Genomic DNA, 20975 nt, shown 5'->3' on the forward strand with positions numbered 1-20975 from the left:
AGACCGTTTCATGGAACACAGAGATAAAAAAAACAGGGACTGGTTAGGAAAGGTGAAGGATAGAAAAAGAGGATATTTTCTACTACAGGCAAGAAATACACTTGTTAGAGAAATAAGACAATAGACTACCACAGAGTAAAGAAACATTAATAACAGGCTAGACAGAGTAGAAGGTTAAAGGACCAGTGTGTAGTATTTAGTGGCATCTAGCAGTGAGGTTGCAGATTGCAACCAACTGAATCTCCCTCCCTTTCCAAGCGTGTAGGAGAACCTATGGTGGCCGGGACACTTGCATAAAACTGGAAAGGCCGTCTCTAGAGCCAGTGATTGGTTTGTCTGTTCTGGGCTACTGTAGAAACATGGCGGCGCAACATGGCAGCCTCCATGGAAGAGGACCCGCTCCCTATGTAGATATAAAGGGCTCATTCTAAGGTAAACACAAAGATTCTTATTTTCAGGTGATTATAAACTAAATAAAACATACTTATGAATATTATATTTCATTTCTGCCAAGTCTGTTCTACTAGATGCCACTAAATTCTACACGCTGCAACTTTAAGATGCAGGTTCAAAGGTTAGAAAGGAGCTAATAAAAAGGTGGATGTTAGACAATGACTCGGACATGATTCATTGAGTATTTGCTACATGTGGACATAGTGTACAAAAATATTTCTGATATATAACAAAAAGATGTCCTTTGTTGTAAGGTTTAGAGGGTTTAAAGGTTTAGAAAAGAAGCATTGATGCCACAACTTCAAGATCAACTTCTTCCATTTGCAGCTGTCTTTTGTAGTTTCTAACCTGTTTCCAGGGGCTACTGCCGGCCAGGTCTTTGTCTTCCTTCCTGTAAGCGTCACGGTCGGACTTCTCCAACAGTGACAGTCTGCTCTGCAGCTCGTTGTTTAACGTCTGCAATCTGTTGACACAATCTTGCAGCTCCAGCACCTAATGTCAAGGAGGACTATCTTTAATCCAGTGGCATGTTTGTCTTCCTGTGTTAAGCATTTCGGTGACACACCTCCCGACTAATTACAGTCATATATACTGTTAATTATACAAGCCTATATGTTCAAGAGCAAGGGGACAACATTTTTTTCTTTTTCTTAACAGACTCATTAGTTTGAAAAGGAATTCACCTTCTGTCTGAGCTCCTGAGAAGAGAGTAGAGACAAGCTGTCATCCTGGCCCTCTGCCACACAGATACTCATGTAGGAGGTCTGATCTCCAATGAAACTCAAAGTGTCACCTGAAGAAAAACATTTAGAGTCAATTCAACAAAAAAAAAAGCCATCTACCAAAAGTCTTGAAAAATGCTGTAATAAAACATAGTAGTAGTAGACATAGTAGACTAGTTTATTTTTCCTGGTCTTACCACCATCATTAGCCCCACCAACCCCTCCTCCACGGTTCTGGATGGCTCCCAAGCGAGCCTGCAGAGAGGCATTCCAGCGCTGGGCATCTTCAAGCTGATGTCTCATGCTCTCCAGTTCTTTAGGGTCGATTAGGTCCATACCTGAACAAAGACACAGAGGGTTACACACAGTCATGTCTCTGGTGTGACAGGAAAAGTACATTTCTGCTTAAGTAACAGTGTCATGAAGCTATCAAATGTGTAGGAAAATCAGAATGTTTTAACTTTAAATGAACAATCATTTATATGCAGTATCATTTGTAGTTAAAACTTTGTGTTACTTTATAATGAAAGCTCAGTAAGATATTGTATACTATAACAGTTTTTCACAACAATAAAAACACTGGTGTCATATATGCAGACTAGCAAAAATGCACAGATTGTTTACACAGGACTACATGCATCTTTGGAAAAAAAGAGATCAAATTGAAATTGAAATTTCATAGTTTATGGGTCTCTTGATAATCGAAATAGTGACCAAATCTAATGTAACGTCAGCCAAAAAAAATCTCATAACAGAGTATTTATTTGAGAGAGTTAAAACTTACTATATGTCTGCACCTTATAAATGTAAATTAAAACAAGTTTTTTTTTTTTTTTTTTGAGAAATTATTATTTTCTCTTATGCTTTTTGGGATGCTTGTTTGATACATAAATGACCCATGCATGAATCATGTAAGCTAGTGGTGGAATTGAATTAGTTAAAAGGCTGCAGTGTGTAAAGAGAAGCTTTGGATCTGCAGCTACAGAAAACACACATAGTGCATGTTTGTCTACATACGGCATGCACGCACATGTGCACACATGATATGTAAATTATAATACTTATATAATCCAAAACATAAGACGGGGAAATATAATCAGTGGTACTTGGCTACATCCAACTCCAATTTCCATTCGGTAGGAGTGTGAGCCCTGGGCCTGTTACTTACAGCTGATCTATTTATACACCTGGCTCTCTGTCTACTGGGGCGAAGGATGAGCATGCACACACATGCGAGCGCACACATGCATGTGGGCAGACACTAAGGTTATTTGGCTTAGACGACTACCTGAGCGTACGGTGACACTTTCAATCAGTCTCAAAGCTGTGTCTGATGTCATATTACATCTGAAGCACTAACTGTGCTAAATAACATTAACTATATTGTGTCCTTGGATAATGAAATAAGGATTTTTTTTTTGGGATAGGGATCCATTTAGGGCGAGCTATTCCATATTAGGCAACTCTGTGATTCTGCATCTTATTCCATCAGACAGTATAATAACCTTTAATACCATTCTTAAAGTTGTTATATAATGACATACTTATGCGATTAAATCTAATAGATGTGACAGATGGTTGGATTAATAACCAGAGGGGAGTTAGAGAGCTGATGCAATCAAGAGACAACCAAATGTTTTAATGGGATAGTCAAAACAAGCAGACAGCATGTTAAGAGTGAGAAACAAAAAGACAGGCCAACAGCAGCCTTTATTCATGTTTTTTTTTTTTTTTTAAATAAAAAGGACAGACAAGTTGAGAAACAGAGAGGATAGGTGTGAAACAAGTACATTTGAAGGGGCGACAGAGAAAACAAGTAGCAACTCAAGAGAATGGACAAAACATGCAGATGAACAGGTGATGATGGAAAGAGCAGTGAACAGAAGGGGCACAGAGAGGACGGACCAGGTGTGCATGCTGAATAAAGTGACAGGTGGAGAGGGGATGTGAGCTTGTCAGCAGGAGATATTATTGGAGTAAACACACTGGACAAAGAAGACAGGTGTGTTTGTGTACGTGTGTGTTTCCCCCAGCGGTAATGAAACTCGCCACTTTGGATATACTTCCTCCTGTGTTTTAGTTTCTTAACTCTTCTACCAACCTACATGATACGGTCTCTTTTTTTTTCTTTCTTTCATTCAGTTCTCATTGTCATATACAACCTAATGTATTTGCACTGCACCTTCTCTGAGTTTGGCTCTGTCTAGCTCTCTCTCCAAGTCGTCTCTTAGCTCCTCGTTAGTTTTGATGCTCTCCTCCAGCTGCTGCCTGAGGAGCTGCACCGCTGTCAGCTCCAGCTGCAGAGCGTGGAGACGCTGGGCGCTGCAAAATACACATTCATACACAAAGAATACGTTTCATCCATCAAATAAGTTAACCCACTCAAACTAATCTTTTCATTTTCACTGATACATAGCAATGAGTGTTTATTGCATTATCGCCTCCTTACCTGTCCTGCTCCTTTACAGCCCTGACCAGGCTGGAGTAAAGCTGTTGTTCAGCTCTCAGGGCTTTGTTCAGAGCATCTTGCTCCTGTTGCAAAGCTATGAGGTTGGGCAAAGCCTTAGGGGAGACAAGAAGACGATGAGAGGACGATAGTATTAATGTCAGAGCATTGAGTGTAATATATGTTGTTTTTTGATATTTCATTTAGTTTACTTCTTGCTGGCTGTCTCCACCAATCATGGTTCTCTCTCTCTGAGGGAGCCCGGGGAGTGATCGTTCCATGCCGCTGCCGATGACCGGATCCTGGGTATGATCAGCCCGACTGTCCCCTCTCTGACCGAGGCGCTGGTGGAGAACCTGCTCAGAGACATAAACAAAAACGCAAGGCTGCTGGAGAAGAGTCCACCGAGTCCAAATGCAATCAGAAGAAAAGCTCCTTAGCCAAAGCTGCAGTGTGTTTCACTGAGCGATAAGAGCCTGACTCTGTGAATGGCGGAGACCTTACATTGATAATCTCATCCTTCGTCTTCAGAGTGGCAGTCAGGGACTCGATATTGGCAGCCTGACCTTCATTGCGGCCCTCCAGCTCAGATAACAATGACTGTAGCTCTGCCAAAGAAATCTGGACATCAAGAAGATAATGTAGGTTATTACACAAAAAAATAAAAACTTGTTAGCAATAGTGTCCAATTATGCACACAATTAAAATCTTATAACTAACATACCTTCAGTTCATTTTCCCTCTTCAGTGCTTTATTCAATGCATCGGTTTTCTGTGCTAGCTCCTTCTTCAGGATGACGACTGCTTTCTTGGAGTGTGGAATGTTCTCCACATTATCCTCACTGTTCCTCCTGGACAGCTCAGCTTCAAAACAAAAATAGAATCAAATGTAGGACCGACATGTACTCTAGCTTATAAATATCCAGTGAGAGGGTTTAAAAGTCAAAAGGCCTCACCTTCCCGCTCATCCAACTTCTCCTGCATGACCTGGATAGTTTGTCTGAGCTCCAACACATGATCTGACTCCTCCTTCTGCCTCATCTCTGCCAGATACTGGTCCCTCTCCTGACCGCGCTGAAGAAGCTTCTGCAAAATAACAATGATAAAAAGTTAGCATACTCATCCATGTACAACTGATACCTTAAACTTTAAATTTTTTTTATGTTTCAAATAGGCCACTGAGTCATTTAAAGTCAGGCTAGAGGAAAGGAGTTTTCGTTATTCTCCTTGAGAGTTCTGACTTCTTCTTCTTCTTGTTAGGCCGAGTGCATTTTACAGCTGAGTGACTGTGTTACATCCCTGAGGAACTTACGTTGATGAGGCTTTCTTTTTCAGCAAGCAGGGCTCTGAGCTCTGCTGTCTCTAAATAACCCTCCTGGGCTGTTGTGGAGCTTTGCTTCTCAGCAGTGTCAAGCTGCTGCTGTCTGTCAGACAGCTGCCTCCTCAGTTCCTGAATCTCTTGAGTACGTTCAGACAGCATGCGGTTGTAGTGCTCTGCAGACTCCTGGAGAGATGAAAGTAATGAGGAGAGGAGTGAGTAGATTTAGAGTTAGTGATGTTTTCCCACATTTAGAATGTATATATGTATGGCTTTTTTGTAGATCTGTCAGTATAATGACAATAAGCGCTGTATTCCTGTACATATTCTCTAAATTTAGTTTAACTGTGTAAATAATTGAAACCATTGAACATTCTTTAGTAATGAAGTGCAGACCTTGAGAAGTTGGTCTTTGCTGCTAATTGTAGCCAGCAGTCCTTCCACAGCGCTCTCATTGTCAGCGACAAGCCTTTCCCTGGCCTTCACAGCCTCAGCCAACATAGCCTCTGTGACCTTTAACCTCTGGCCCATCTGCTCAGCGAGGTCACGTGCATTAGTCTGTGACTGGCTCAGCATGGATTCTGCCATTTCCTACAAACAAAGGTTGACAGAGTATTTAAGGATAAGGAGTCAGCATATGTTAATGGGTCAGGTCAGGGGTGGGTGAAGGTGACTGTATTTGTCAACTAACATCCATATCCTTTGTCTTGCCCTCCAGGGAGAGCTGTAACTGGCTGATGATGGCGTCCTTCTCCCTCAGTGACCTGTTCAGGTTATCTTCTACATCTTGCTTGGCTCTCTGCAGGTTTTTCAGTGTGTTTGCAAGATGCTGCAGCTCTACATCCTTTTCCTTTATCAGACTGTCAAAACTCTGGAAGAAGAGAAACAGGCAGACAGATGCAACACATTTAAGTCCAAACATCCCAAAGATAATTTCATTGCTGACTCCTGATGGCTAATTTTAATAATGTAAACATGCTTATAGGTACTCACGTTAATGGTTTCCTCGTTGTGAGAGAGCAAGTTATTGAGCCTATCCAGGTCTCTTTCCTTCTCTCTTAGAGAAAGCTGCAGTTGGTGTATCTCATTGTCTTTTTCCTCAATGGCAGCAAACTTCTCATCCAGCGCTTCCTATGAGAGAGAAAAATGAAGAATGTCAGACTCAAATGATAGTCACCCATGGTGAGAAGATTACACAGAAGAAATGCGCACCTCCAGAGCTTTCTCCTTTTCTTTCAGCCTCTGTCGCAGCTTGGAAAGCATGTTATCGTTTCCCCCTGGGCTTTTGCTTTGCTCAAGGTCTCTGACCATGTTTATGTACTCCTGATGAACACAGAGGAAAACAATGTAAAAACGGCTGATTCTCCTGCGCAAATGAAATTAATTAATACAAAAAAAAAGATATCTTTTAAGTTTTGGTCTAAAATCTGCCTGTATATGTTCAGCATCGTTGTGTCACCTGTAGCTGCTGCTCTTTATCAGCCAGTGTGGTGGTGAGCCGCTGGATGGTGACCTCACGGGCCTGCAGTTTTCTTTTAGTTTGGTCTAACAGCTCCTGGTACTGCTGTTCCAGAGCGCTCTCCCTGTCCCCGATCTCACCACTCTGCTTTTTCAGCTGATTGTTCAGATCCTGAAGGGGAAATCAGAATACTGTTACACAAAAGCCAGATATTTGAGGGACAGATAACAGAAAATAGGATTTAGAATGGTTTAGATGGTTTCGTTCTGGAGACAATAATAAAGTTTTACTTTTTGTAGCTGTCTTACATTCAGTGCTTTGTCTCCCTTTTTCTTCTGCTGTTGCAGGTCCTCCAGTTCCACCTCTAGCTGGTCCTTTGCCTGCTGCAAGTCAGCCAACTCTTGCTCCTTTCTGTCCAGGGCACGCTGTAGCTTTTGGGCTTCAAGCACCTTGGCATGGTGTTCCCCTTGTAGTTGGGCCAGCTCTGTTTGCTTTGCCATTAATAGATTTTGATGCTCCTCTACTCCCTGAGGGAGATATGCAAGAAATGTTTATCTTTACAGAATCTGCAATGTGTATTTGTCAATGAGATGGAGATAAAAAAAAATACTCCCTTCTCTTTACCGTTTCTTTAACATTGTAAATAGTGCATACTTGCCTGGTATTTCTGCAGTTGGGCTTTATGTGCTGCCTCTCTAGCCTTGGCCAGAGCATCATCCCTGTCCTCAATCTCATGACACAACTCTGCAATCTGTGCAATACACAGGGAAAGACAGACAGGGTGGTTTTAGAGCATTGCATAATACAGAATAGTGAGAGCACAGACAGGTGAAGTCTTGTCACAGTTAACAGCAGCTGTTATGATCCCAACAATAAATAAGATTTGTTAATAAATGTATTAACCTACCTCTTTTTCCTTTTCTCTGAGGACTTGAGTGAGCCCCTGGATTGTTTTGTCTCGCTTTAGAGCATTTTTCTTCTCAGAGTTGAGTTCATTCTCTTTCTCTTCTAAATTCCCTGACAGGGTCTGTGTATATAAATTGGTAATCTTATAGTACAAAGCAACCTCAAATTAAAAAATATTCATCAGAATTAAATCTCATCTCCATGTACCTTGTTCTGACTCTGAGTATCGTCCAGTGTTCTTGTCAGGTTCTCATTGGTGCTTTTTGCCTGGGTAAGCTCTTCAGTCAGCAGCTTATTGACGGACTCCAATCGGCTAACCTCACTCTTCTTCTCAGCAAATCCAGGACACATACAAAAACAGGAAAGGGAAAAAATGATTAATACCAGGAAGTATGTTCAGCAACAAAGCTGTTATCTATCACAGCTTATTACTAGTGCTACAGTGGTTTTCCTGGTTACTGAAAAGAACTACCTCCACTCTAACAGGTGTGTACTCATCATCAAATTCCTTTGCAAGGTTATGCAGAGACTTCCATTCTGCCTCTCTGTGTCTACGCTTGGCTCGGGGGTTGATGTAGCCAGCACTTAACCTCTTAAGGACTGGGATGCGGCTCCCTAGAGGGGTAGACACTTTCTGCTTGGAGATGCAGCGCAGGAGCTGGATCAGGTCAGAGATCACAGAAGGTTGATTCGAGGAGCTGCGGAGCAGCGCTCTGGCCTGGACCTTTCCTTTCGGATCATCAGTGACACCATGTCTGGCAACAAACACCTTGGGCTCTCTGAGTTTTAGTTTGGGTGGAGGGTCTGGAGGGGTGTCAGAGGCAAAGTCTCTATTGAGGGACTGCAGAGATGTGGAGAGACCTTTGAATCCAGGTCTAGGCAGTGTGCCCTTACGATGGACCAGGTCAAGATACATGCTCTGTGAGCGGTGGCGTGTGCCTCGGAGACCAAAGCTCTTCATTGAGCCATCAAGCCCGGCTGCTGATCCCAGCCTGCTGCTTCTGAGGCCTGAGCGCCCTGGGAATGCCCCTTTACTAGCAATTACATCCAGACTCAAACACCTTCTCATGCGATTCTCCACGTGATCACTTCCACTCTCCCTGAACCACTGTCCTTCAGAGGCCAACTGAGATACAGCCTCATCATCAGGACTGCCCACACCAGAGCACCTGATTGGAATCCTGGAACTGGTGCTCTCCCTGTCCCTCTTTAGCAGGCTTGGGTTGTTTTTGTTGTAGATGTGGACGATGCACTGGATGATTTGCTCTTTTTCTGCCTGCACCTTCTGGATCTGATTATTGTGCTCATCCTGCAGCTGGCTGATGTTAACATCACATTGTACCACCTTCTCCAACTGGAACACGCATTTCCCACAGAGGAACTCTCCACGACCATCACGAGTCACCTCCCAGCCCAGCACATGGGACAAGATGACTTGTAGCTTCCTCTGTGCCGCGGAGCTGAAAATCCAGCGACACTGGCTTCCCACCAGACGAACACCGCATATACGACATGGGTCCCTCATGGCACCTTAGATCTTCAGATTCCAGACTCACTCACTTACAAGTCCAAAAAGCCTTTCGCTTATATACACACTGTCCAGTGACCTAATGGTCTTCAGCCTGCCAGCCATGAAATAGCGATCTATCATTTTCTCTCACTGCATCAGTGAGAGAAGCACAGAGGAGAATGAATGAGAGCAGAGCACTGTAAGCCCTAAGCCTTAAATAATCCCTGCTCCCGCCTCTATTCCACTCTCCCCCACGCATTCAATCAGATTAAATCCTCTAGGACTGCTGCAGTGATCTGCGTTATGGCCAATGCCAAACCATCTCTAGAAAAACTCCCCCCAAATGCCCTGATAAAGATATCAGGTATGGAGACAGGCCCTTTACAGGTGCCTCTCCAGGGGACTCATGGTGGTGGTAGAAGCCAATCACACCTGTGAAGTCCATCCTGCCTGGCAGTACATCAAACAATCCGCTTTAAGATTAGAGAAGGTGTCTTCTGGCAATTATTGCTGTCACATATTCCATTACACCTCTATCCTGGAGAGGCTACTGGAAGTCTTGTCATGCATCAAAAGCATACCTGGTAGACAAGTGTCCCCTAGTCTTTCAAAAACATATATGTATGTACTATACAGTACAAACAACACATTTGTTTACCCTCAACTGATGGACACTGACAGGTTACAATGTGTTTTTCCTTTTAATTAAGAAGGATGGCCATAAATAACTCTAAGAGGAACTGTCTCCAGACAGCCTGGTAATCCAGTCTTAGCACCGTGACCCCAGTATAGACGCCAAGGCGTGATGAGGAATCATGGACACTGCCCAACTAACGGCTGAAAGTCAACAACACAGTACTTTCACCTACAGTCTGCACAATGCTTTGGTGACCACTATCAAACTGCATTGCATTTTCTCAATGAGATGGACATTTCTAAAGCTTTCCAACTATTAGCTATCTCAGATAGCCATCAAGCATTAAAATACATCATATCAGTCCAGTCAACAAGGTTCACATTGAATATTGAGGATTTGTGTTATAATATTCAGTAGGGCTGCCCCCTGAAAGTCAATGAGTTGAATCATCTGTCGGAGACCCCTCAGTCAACTGAGATTCTTCAAGTCGAGCAGTCAACAAAGACAAGTTTCTGCCAGTGTATTGCAAGCCTGTCAGCCCGCCAGGCCTAAGTTGACCCCCCGCCGGTCCTGAGCATCAGGGATTTAAAAAAAAAAATATTTTAAGATGTTTTCTAAAAAAAAATGTGTTACACAAGTAGCGTAGCTCCTTTAACGAATAGTTCAGTGCATAGGTCTGGAGAGAGAGAGAGATAGAAAGAGAGAGAGAGAGAGAGAGAGCATGTGTGCGTGTGATGGTGAGGCTGCAGCCACCGGAGCAACTCATCTACCATCCGAGAGCAGGCTGAGCAGGCAGAGAGCGGGAGAGTCTCTGCCGAAAACAAGCACCGACACCCGAGGAGACATGAAAGCAGCTGCTCACTAACAGCTATGTGTGTTTACAGCAGAGAACAGGAGGGAGGACAGACGTCTCACTCAGCTACTCTCCTCTTCCGTGGAAGCCACCATGTTGCACTGTCATGTTTCTATAGTAGCCCACAACGGACAAACCAAACACTGGCTCTAGAAAAGGCCTTTCGCGTTTTTTGCGAGTTTCACGGCCACCATAGGTTCTCCTACACACTCTGGGGAGGGGGAGGGGCATTCAGTTGGCTGCAATCTGCAACCTCACTGCTAGATGCCACTAAATCCTACACACTGGTCCATATCCATATCCATATCCAAATCCATATGGTAGCCCAACATTATATGTCAGCAATTCATATAGGCTGCAATTCAAATCTTGCATCATATGCAACTTTCTTTTATTGATTTTAAATGCTCAAAGATATGTTCCCATGACTCATGCATTTGACTATGTTAATGTGGTTGAAATCATCACCGAAACTCATGCCAATGGATTTTCTGATCACCAGAGGAGAAAAAAAAGAAACAAATAGTTGAATCTTCTTATTGAACAGCCAAATCCAATTCGACTGAATCGGGTACAGCCCGAAATATTCAGCCCCTAAACCCACTGAATGGAAAACCATGTAGCTGATATAAAGAATATAGGGACAAAGATAAAAGAATAATGTCCAGTAAGATCCTCCGATGCTGGTTTACTAAGCTGTTATTTAAAGGATTATAGGAAATAGAGAGATAACTCCACAGGTTAAAAACATCAATCTACTAGCAGGCAAAACAAATGATGATCAAGGACAGCCAGTAGTGGAAACAGAACTATTACACTTGTTACTTTCTAGCAGATGTTTTCAGACGTGGGACAATTCTGAATACTCTCAAACTAGTGCGAATAATGTTAGCTTCCAATTGTGAAATAAATGTTAGACAATCCGTTAAAGCCCAAAGCTTACCACAACAAAGCGACAGTACCCCACCTCTTTACTGAAGCGGAGGAACAAAAATAAAACCACACCAGGAGGCACACAGAGGAAAAAAAGCAAGCCATAAAACATGCCAGAGTACATTTCCTGAAGGTCACCAAAGCAACATAGACAATCCACTGAAGCTGCTTTTTGTGGCACAGCAAAGAACATTGCCTGTTGGTCTGTTACTGTCTAAATGTCTTAACACATTAATACACACTTAAATGAGTTAGCATTTGGTTTGAGGCAAGACTCTTACAAGAAACAGAATAGGAAAGAATGACATAACAATCATGTGAAATAAAAAGTCTCCCAGTGGGCAAAACAAATAGATCACAAAAACACACAAAAAGCAGAAAAAGCAGAGTCTGAGCAGTCAGCCAGAAGTCACGGTCATTGTGCAGTGGTTCTTTTACTGCACACCACACAGAGATTGCATAAGGAAATATCCAAAGAGCACCGACCTGATGGTCCGGTTGTACTCTATCCTTCTCTTTATGTAGCTCGTCCCTCAGTGCCTGGAAAACAAACAAAGCAGACAGAGGTCAGTCCACAGCTGCATGAAATCACATTAATTATTTTACCCTTAGTGATATCTGGTACAGCATGGTGAAGTGTAAAATGAACTCAGATTGCTTTTCATATAACAAGCAGTCCTCGAACTTTGTTTTATTTAGTTGCAGGAAGAAGAGCACCAGTACATTTAATTTCTCTGAATACAATATGTACAGCCAAACTATGGCAAAAAACAACTTAAAACATTTTGTAACCACACACTATTGAAATTATTTTATAGTTATTTAATACATTGTAGATAGAAAGCTCCTAAATTCCACATTTTCACCAATATATGGAAGTCATACCTCAAGTTCATGGTCTTTCTTGGCGATGAGATCTGACAGCTGTTTTACACACTCAGCTGATGGTGCATCTGTCTCCTGGTCTCTGTTATTCTTCTGATGGATTACAGCTTCCTGGTTCTTTAAAGTGATCTTGAGCTGCTCTATGATACTGGTATGAACAAAAAAATATTGTAAATGCTTAGATCCTTATACAGAAAAACGGGTAAATATGTGTGTAAGCTGATCTCTTGTGTCCTTACTTGTCTTTGTCCTGCAGAGCCAGCTGCAGGTCGTGGACTGGGCTGGGGACAGGGGTGATGGCGCTGGGTAGACCCAGGGCTTGGAGCTGCTTCTCCATGTTGATATTCTTAAACTTCTCCTGCTCAGCGATGGCTGCCATCTTCTCAACCTCTTCCTCTGCTGTTCGTAGAGACTGCCACGAGGCAAAAAGACCATATGAGACAACTATCAAAGCCATTATCACCTATGATGATTATTGTGACTGTCCAATACTGGTTTACTTTCTTCTTAAATGCGGGATTACTAGCCCTTGCATCAGAACTATTTAGACACATCTTTCATCTGCAGATTAGCAAAGATTCAGAAATGTTCACCAAGAAAAGTAAACATAAGACTAAGGAGTGGTGCTTACTCAAGAAAAAGTAAATGAAAGTAGCAAAGAGCATGAAAACTATTTGGTTAAAGCTGGAGAACAGGATTTTTAGATATAAATAAACATCTGTTACATTCAAGCCCTTGCCAAATGCCTTTCCAAATATCACCTAATTGGAAATTTGCTCCAATGTTTTCAGAGATGTGAGGAGCCACTGGTGAGACAAGCCGGTCAGCATACGCCATAACGGTATGTGTCAAGAGCGTTTTTGCGATTACTCTCATTGCCAGGGGCAAGGGCGAGACTAAAGTTCTGCACTGCAGATTTAATCCGATCATTCAAACATTCAAATCTAAAAAGTTCAGGAACTGAGTTATCATGATTTTTGAGATCAGGAGAAAAACATCATTGGGAACAAAATAGAACATTACTGCTCTCAGGAAGTACAAAAAATAAATATATTACCTGTAGCAAGTAACCAATCATTTGGAAAGTAAATTTTTAGGCTGAAATAATTTGTTTTGACTCACCTGTTCTAGGTCAGCTATCCTCTTGTTGAACGCGTCTCGAAGCGCATCCATCTCTCTCTGAGCTTGCTCTCTCACACGCTGGGGTTCTCCTGATTCTCGACCAGCCAGACTCTCCAACGCTTTGCTGAAGAACATCCACAGGGGAGATTAAGTTAGCGCTCATATACAATTGACATCTTGTATTTGTGTGAATTCTTAAAATGACACTAAACATCACACAAACTGTGATGTTTGCTGACAGTAAGCTTCAATAAGGTAAGACTGTGAAGGGAACGATGCTTACGATGCAGACACGAGTAGCTCCTGTTTCTCTGCAAGGTCCCTCTTCATGGACTCACACTCCACTTTCAGCTCAATGTTCTATGAACAGACAACATTTAGTCGATTATAGCGCAAGTTACACATCTGTAGCCATCACAAAATCATTGGCACAAACTACAAACACACAAGAGGTTTATCTTGGAATGAACATAAAGATAACATTTTTACATGACACTTCACTGCTTAAATTCAATGGAAAAAAGAAGATAAAGACACACAATTAATGTCCGAATGAACAATGAGATTCCAATGTGCTTACAACTCTCTCAAAAAAGCAACGATGAAAAGGCAAGGAGGCTGCTCTAAGATCATAAAAGTGGGATTGTGGTTGAACAAAACCCAGCTGTTATCCAGGCTGAAGTTGTGATCTCATTTAATCCCAGTAGGAATCACTGAGTCACATGCAACATTAAGCACTGAGGGCGAACATAAATGCATACAAAAGTAAATATAATACCGTTTTAAATATGTCCTCAGTGGAGTCATCACACTTCTGCTGCATGCGCTCCTCCATGAAGTAAATGCGCAGCTTCAGGTTAAAGTTCTCTTTCTTCAGAGCTGTGATTTGCTGCAGATGAATGTAACAAAAACACTTTTATGCAGGGAGACACTTGGCTGTTGAACAACAAAAAACACAAAAAGTTGTATAAAAAAAACAGGGATGTAACAGTTCTGAAATCAAGACCGAAATCGTGTCACAAACGTCTCCAGATGCAGTTCTGTGTTGCAGCAGTCTCTCCCTCCTCCCCCCCAAACCTGCTGCCACTGCTGCAGGAGCAGCCTGTTGAACTCTCATTATGTTACTAATGTAAAAAAACTCACACAACCTCAGCAAAATGGCTCGTTTCACTATCAGAATTTGATCCATTCAGTCCAATAACATTTGGAAAGTTGAACTTTAAGTTAAATTCAAGTTCAAGTTAGCAGAGGGACAACTGGAAGTTAGCTGGCCCAGCCAATGGAAGTCTCTGTTGCAGATTACCGCAATTACCAGTAATGCAGTAACAAAAAATTAACAGAGCAAACGCAAGCAGATCAGAAAACAAGGAGGCTTCATACTAAATAAGAGCAAACTTACTTATCAAACAAGGGGAATTAGAAATAAAGGCCTCTCTCTAATATAAGCCTGATTCCAATAAAGGCCTGGCCACTATTACAAGAAATATGGTAATTTTTAATTAATAAGAAATATTTTTATCATTGTCCAGCCTCAAATCTATGCATTTCCTTTACGTATGTTGAATGATAAGAAAACAAGGCTAGAACAAATAATTTGGGTCAAAGCAGTAATGCACTTTATCTGTAAAGAAAAGCAGGACCACATGTTTACATGGAAGAAAAGGCCGTGTGTATGGTTATTGTTAAAATGAAGGGAGTCCTTCATGCTTGTACGTGTGTTTGAGCGCGTATGTGTGTGTGAAGTAGACTGTGCATCATTGTGCTCCGGGCTCAGAACAGCATACATCTGGTAATGGGGGGTTGGGTAGACGGTCAAAGGGAGGAGGCAGGAGTCTGGACCCCTCCGTAAACCTCTAATCATGTAGCCAGCCAGGCAGCACAAGCCAAAAATCTGAGCATGCATTCCACTCAAATGCTGAAATATAGGCTTCAGCCCACCTCATCCTCCTCCTACACACACACACACACACGCACACACACACGCTTCATCACTAAATTTCCATAAATGGTCAGTGTGGCTTGGTTTTATTCAGAATGAGGATCAGGTTTAATCAATCATAATACCCTATTGTGGTGGGGTAAAGTTGACTGCAAAACCTCATACGGACAAGCTCGGTGTTTCAATGTATCTCTGATTAACAGCATTAATAAGCAAATCACAGTAATGTGTCATTATCCTTAGTTAATCTTTATATTATACATAAAACTGGCTTTAGAAGAGCCAACAAACTTTGTATCCCTACACAGCAACCTCGGTTTAGGAAACATCATACCACTTGATAGCGATCACTCACATTCTCATAGTCCTTCATGGTGAGGGCTTTGATAGGGGACATTTTTCCAGGGAAGGACGGAGCTGTAAAAACAACAAGAAAGTAATACATGTTTACTCATTTGAATTGCAACTATAATAGTATTTAGTATAAAGAATCTTCCCTGCTTACGAGAACAATTCATTCTTTCAGCTTTCAGGCACTGCCCTCCGTTTATTTTAGACAGATAAAGAGAAAGAGAAAGCAGTCGTGATTTTCCCCGCAGGAGAATCAGAGGTGAGACAGTTTCTGGAGAGCTGCCCTGTTTAGACCAGTTGAAGGCAGCCCACAGCTGATCATGTAACATGCGTCAACAAGACATTTCACAACACTAACTCCTGATACATAGTTCGACAGCTTGACAGGAAGAGCCTTGTCACCCCCTCATGCTTGCAGTATCATTTGCTTGTTGATGTACATTTTGTTTCTAAATCAGAGAGGTGTCACATGTGTCCTTAATGCCATCAGTGTACACTAATGTCTCCAATCTAAACATAAATCTACATCTCTACAGATGGTATTCATTACCCTTGATTCATTACTCCCTTAATTCCTGGATCTAGTATCTGCTACTGAGGCCACTACTGAGAAGAAGGTACGAGCAAGCAAAAGTCAGCGAGACAGCAACAGGAGACAAAATAATGCCTGCTGCCATGGATGGAAATGAATAAAGCTGCAATTAGTCCATTAATCTTTCAAGAGAAAATAAATGGGCAACCACTGATAATCAATTAATCATTTCAGTCATTTTTCCAAGCAAAAACATAAAAAAAATATTTGATGGATCCAGCTTCCAGTGACAATTTGTTGTCTTTCCTTGTCATATATGACAATAAATGAATAAATTGAATATCCTAACAATTAAGGCTCTTAGACAAAAACAGCAAACCAAAGACATAACCGTGGCCTCTGAGAACGTGTGAAAGATAATCAGCAGATTACTCGATAATGAAAGAAATAATTAGTTGCTCCCCTAGAAATGAAACCTTAGAGTTTGATCCAACTTCTATGATTAAAGGATCATTCTGGTCATTTTCAATGTGGGCCTATTTTCTAAGACTTGTCAATCATGATCATCTTTTGAAGTTTCATCCCTGGCTTCATCAGGGTATTCTGAAGTAAATATATGGGGGAAGAACTATAGAGAGAGTTTCAGCTTAAATATGTTTTGTTAATTTTTTTATATTAAAAGATTTGTTAATGATAATAATCATACTTTTTATTTAGATCATCCTATCATCGCGCTGACGTTGCCAGCGTGTTGCCTAGGTGCCTCTGTGTATTGTGTATCTGTCCACACAATTGACTTGACAGGAAGTCACAGATGCTGACCTATATCTATAAATCAGTTGTTCTCTGGCGTTCCTGCGTTTGTCTAGTCCTGTGTATATTGTTGGCACAAAACAAGAGCTCGACGGTGAATTAGAAATGGGATTAGCTAATTAACATCACCGAGCTGATCCCTCCCTAAAGCTTTGGAGACGCAACTGTAGGAGGTCACAGCCACGACTCAACAGCAGCATTAATTAATACACACGGGGAACACAACCTGGAGAGAGGACAAAAGAAAGCCTTACTGTACCTGTCATGCTGTCTGTGGAATACTCTCCAGCATCTATGGAGTCTGGCAGTCTGCAGCTGGGGACAAAATTATTTTGTTAGAGATGCAGCCTAGTCACCAATAATATTTGGAATAGCAATCACTGTTACATTTCCGCCACATTCAACAAAGACAATTTACATTTTTCAGAATCAAAGGAACCAAAGCAAGCTCTGCTCTTTATCCCAGCTTTGCAAAGCCCATCATACACACATACTCTGAATACTATGGTTTTTTTCAAAAAACACAAATGAGTGGTGTTTATGTATTACTCACGCTGGCCAGTTCCAACTGAGCCCTAAGGACGCTCCATAAATAGCTTAAGAATGACTCTCTGCTTCATTTACATCCACTCTGGCAGAGCCTCTTCTCAGTGTGTGTATGTGAGAGAGAGAGAGAGCGAGAGAGAGAGAGAGAGAGAGAGAGAGGGAGAGAGACCATGTGCCAGTGGCAGCCTAGCTCTCAAGTTCAGACAGACAGGAGGAGAGAAAAACAGACAACCCAGTGGAAGCACGGAGAAGGCTTTCATTGGTGGACAAGTAGACTACTGTAGCTCCGATCAGCTAAGCATCACACAGTGATGGGACAGTGGCGTCACTCACAGACACAGTACAATGCACCAAACATCAGCCAGCACACATCTGGATCACAATGACATTAAAGCAACCGGGGTTGCACTGCCCCAACACAAGTGCATATACTAATTAATATCATTGCACATTTAATGATGCTGTTCATTAAGCATTCGATCATGTTCCTCCTGACATCTATGCGAGTAATTTCCTTCTTAAAAGCAGATAAACAAAAAGAATTTGGTTCCAAGCTCATATCCTACAACCTTGACCCTTGTGTCTAATAATATAAATGTCCAGCTTTGAATAACTTCCTCCCATAACTCCCCTGGCACTGAAAGAACAGCAACTCTGCTGCTTCTCTGGTATATCGGCAAAGACCTAAGGTTCCAGCATTATTGGTTACTATTTCATGTCAACAAATGTTATATGGTCTTTGTGTATAGAATTTGACAGATTGTGCTTTAGTTTTATCACTCTATAAAGCAGCAACATTGCAATTTGGTGTTTGCTCTATTTTGTCCAGTTCCATTCCTTTTCCAGATTTTCCGTGACTCGGGGAACTCTGAATATCTCTTCTAGAAATACACGTTATTTATAGATTCCACAGTGTCATGCTGTAACAATAAACCATAATGACACTGCTCTTCCCCATCATTGTTTTGCTTTGACACCCAGCAAAATAACACTACAAAATTAATCAACATGACACCATAACACAGTGCATTACATTGAAGAAAATAAGATGCAGCGCCTAACAAATCTATTCACACTACTTGGGCTTTTAAAACAGTGAATGAAAGTGGATATAATGTGACGTTTTTATGTCAAAGTCCAACACTACCTGTGATACAAACAGAAAATGATAAAAGAATAGAACTTGAAGAATACGTGCAGCCTGAGCATAGTAATCCTCCTCAAAACGATGAAGGTCAGTAAAAAATGTGTTGGCAATTATTGCATCACTGAGATTTCACATGCCAAGCAACCCCTTCCTGTGTAAATGGAGAGGAAGCACTTAACAACATGAGCAACGATAATGGTAAAAGCACTAAACATAAACATGACAAACAGCTTCCTATCGGCACCGTCCAAAATAAATCGCCAAAACAAACAACATAGTGTTGTTCATATTGTTCATTTCAGTGTTAATGACACAGTTTGTCTATTATGCAGTTGTAGTAACCTCTCCAGCCCTCAGTGGAAACAATGTAAGCGCCTGTAAACAGTGACTTCCTCTTTTCTTGCTCACTTCGTACTAGCTGCTAGTAACAAATATGAAAGCAGCTCATGACAATCTCACTAAATTAATGAGGAACAAAAATAACTGGAGCAGCTTACAGGATGCAAAGCCAAATTTATGAAACTGAATTAGTACACTGAATCAGGTTTCAGAATTAGAGAATAAGTAATTCACACCACACATATCAGCTAACATCTTGGATTACTGAGGCACGCTTACCACCTGGATGACTGCTTTTACAAAGCACGCAGATGGGCTAGGTCATTTGTGTATATATAGTAGAAGGGGACTAACCAAGGACACTACAAACTTAAACACAGAGATGCTGTAACTAGCTTTTCAGTGGAGCACAAAGAGCTATAGACAAGCTGTACTCAGCAAATACTATGTAGCAACAGCAATGTAGAGCAGAGCTAAAAATGCACGTTTCACCTACCACAATTACACTCTTCTCTCACGACATGGAGGGTACACAGGAAGAAAACAAATATATATAACATGTTAACTCCACATTTTGGACAAAACATTGCAAGGCAGACGTCGCTCCCGCAGTCTGAACCCCGTTGAAAATGCTGGCTCTGATAATTTCCGCTTTCCTTCACTCTCTGAATGACAGGTCAACAAGCCGACCTACCAATCGCAGTAATATCATAGCAACATCCAATGAGCTGTATATGATTTATAACGGTAACAGCTACTGATAGTCTATGCATGACAGGATTTCCGCACCAATGCTAAGTTACACTTTTTGTGCAGCAGTATATGTCGGGTCATTATGGTTTTACTTTTGGTCTCTGTTTTGGGAGTTAAATTGAACTTGTACTACAACAATACTATTTTTGGTCTAGAAATGTTACAAATTTAGATAAACGCACTTGTATTTTCTGATTGACAATGTATTCAGGCTACTGCAGGCACAACAGCAACGTAATATGTACGGTTACTGTGAATATATATACTAACTTAGCTTATTACTAGCTAACTAACGTTACTGCAGTTTTTCCCGAATAAATAGAAGACACTGATACTGTACATAGCTATGATGTTAGGTGTTCCTGATCAAATGTCGAATAACCTGACGTTATTACCACCAGAAAAACAAACAAAGGGGTAATTTATTATGAGACTTAACGTTATATAAACTATATGCAAAAGCTATATGAAGCTAATAACTTGGTAGTACACCGAACTTAATTAACTGCTGCTGTGTTGCTCCAGTTGATAGTCAGGGCCCACACAGCGGTAACTAGTAACTGCTTTCAGATTACATGCTAGCGTTAGCTCGCTAGCAATCGTTGGTATTTTTTTTTTTTTTTACCTTCCGTTGATGTCAACGGGGAGCGTCATGTCGTCCCCCACGACTGAATCCATAACAGCGGTTGCCTTATGTTGTGTTCTCTCCAGGGTAATATAACATTTTATCGACAAGACGCGGCGTAAACTTCGAAAAGCGGGACGGATTTCAAAATAGTCCAGGCTACCGCCATCATGATATGGTAAACGTCACCAGCGTTGTTTTTTTCCCAACCCGCATTCGGTGAAGACCCGCCCCTACTCTATCTCTGATTGGGTCTGACCCTAACCGTCTCGCTCCTCGTGTCTAAATCTATCCAATCTAACCAAAGAAGCAACGAGTATTAACCAATCAGAGGCAGAGTAGGGCGGGTCTTCACAGAATGCGGGTGCGGAAAGAAACAAGGCACGTCACCATTGTGCACGTTGGAAACTGATGCTGCCTTCAGGGATATGTAGGAAATATTTGAATTATGACGTGAAACACCGCATTGGATGAGAGACAGTGGATGAAAAAAACAAACAAATAAACAAAAGAAAAACTATCATGTAAAGACATGACAACAAAGATTAAGCTATGATATTTTTTACGACTAATCGTTTTATTCTTTTTACAGCAATGCTTACATGCATTGTAATTGTTTAGTTTATAATCATTAGGAATTTTCGAACAGTTTTAAAGGCAGCATTGAACTGGGACAAAACGATTGG

The 20975-nt window shown here is 41.5% G+C and overlaps 2 protein-coding genes across 8 annotated transcripts in view; both read right to left on the reverse strand.

The window, feature by feature from the left end:
- Positions 1-20484, reverse strand: part of cdk5rap2 (CDK5 regulatory subunit associated protein 2) — a 34961-nt gene extending 14477 nt beyond the window's left edge. For 4 of the 7 annotated variants that reach the window (XM_067575223.1, XM_067575227.1, XM_067575228.1 and 1 more), the window contains exons 1-28: positions 20290-20484; positions 17139-17194; positions 15539-15600; positions 14023-14133; positions 13528-13604; positions 13245-13368; positions 12362-12534; positions 12123-12270; positions 11724-11777; positions 7512-7631; positions 7306-7425; positions 7057-7149; positions 6707-6925; positions 6399-6569; positions 6152-6262; positions 5933-6070; positions 5631-5810; positions 5336-5530; positions 4934-5125; positions 4578-4707; positions 4346-4485; positions 4126-4242; positions 3834-3977; positions 3625-3737; positions 3358-3497; positions 1373-1513; positions 1137-1246; positions 802-945 (exon numbers count right to left, since the gene is read on the reverse strand). In XM_067575223.1, coding sequence (XP_067431324.1) covers positions 802-945; positions 1137-1246; positions 1373-1513; positions 3358-3497; positions 3625-3737; positions 3834-3977; positions 4126-4242; positions 4346-4485; positions 4578-4707; positions 4934-5125; positions 5336-5530; positions 5631-5810; positions 5933-6070; positions 6152-6262; positions 6399-6569; positions 6707-6925; positions 7057-7149; positions 7306-7425; positions 7512-7631; positions 11724-11777; positions 12123-12270; positions 12362-12534; positions 13245-13368; positions 13528-13604; positions 14023-14133; positions 15539-15600; positions 17139-17194; positions 20290-20342 — 3576 coding nt within the window. In that variant the 5' untranslated portion in view covers positions 20343-20484. Of the gene's footprint in view, positions 1-801; positions 946-1136; positions 1247-1372; positions 1514-3357; positions 3498-3624; positions 3738-3833; positions 3978-4125; positions 4243-4345; positions 4486-4577; positions 4708-4933; positions 5126-5335; positions 5531-5630; positions 5811-5932; positions 6071-6151; positions 6263-6398; positions 6570-6706; positions 6926-7056; positions 7150-7305; positions 7426-7511; positions 7632-11723; positions 11778-12122; positions 12271-12361; positions 12535-13244; positions 13369-13527; positions 13605-14022; positions 14134-15538; positions 15601-17138; positions 17195-17432; positions 19363-19407; positions 19426-20289 lie in introns of those variants that run through there. The other 3 variants (XM_067575222.1, XM_067575226.1, XM_067575225.1) reach the window with 3 other exon arrangements.
- Positions 7640-11717, reverse strand: LOC137171299 (uncharacterized). Its single transcript, XM_067575232.1, has one exon. It carries the CDS (start codon positions 8827-8829, stop codon positions 7723-7725), a length of 1107 nt encoding a protein of 368 aa, XP_067431333.1. The 5' UTR covers positions 8830-11717; the 3' UTR covers positions 7640-7722.
- Positions 20485-20975: the final 491 nt, after the last annotated feature.

The sequence above is a fragment of the Thunnus thynnus genome, chromosome 19 (assembly GCF_963924715.1).
Source record: "Thunnus thynnus chromosome 19, fThuThy2.1, whole genome shotgun sequence".
NCBI classification, from domain to species: Eukaryota; Metazoa; Chordata; class Actinopteri; order Scombriformes; family Scombridae; genus Thunnus; species Thunnus thynnus.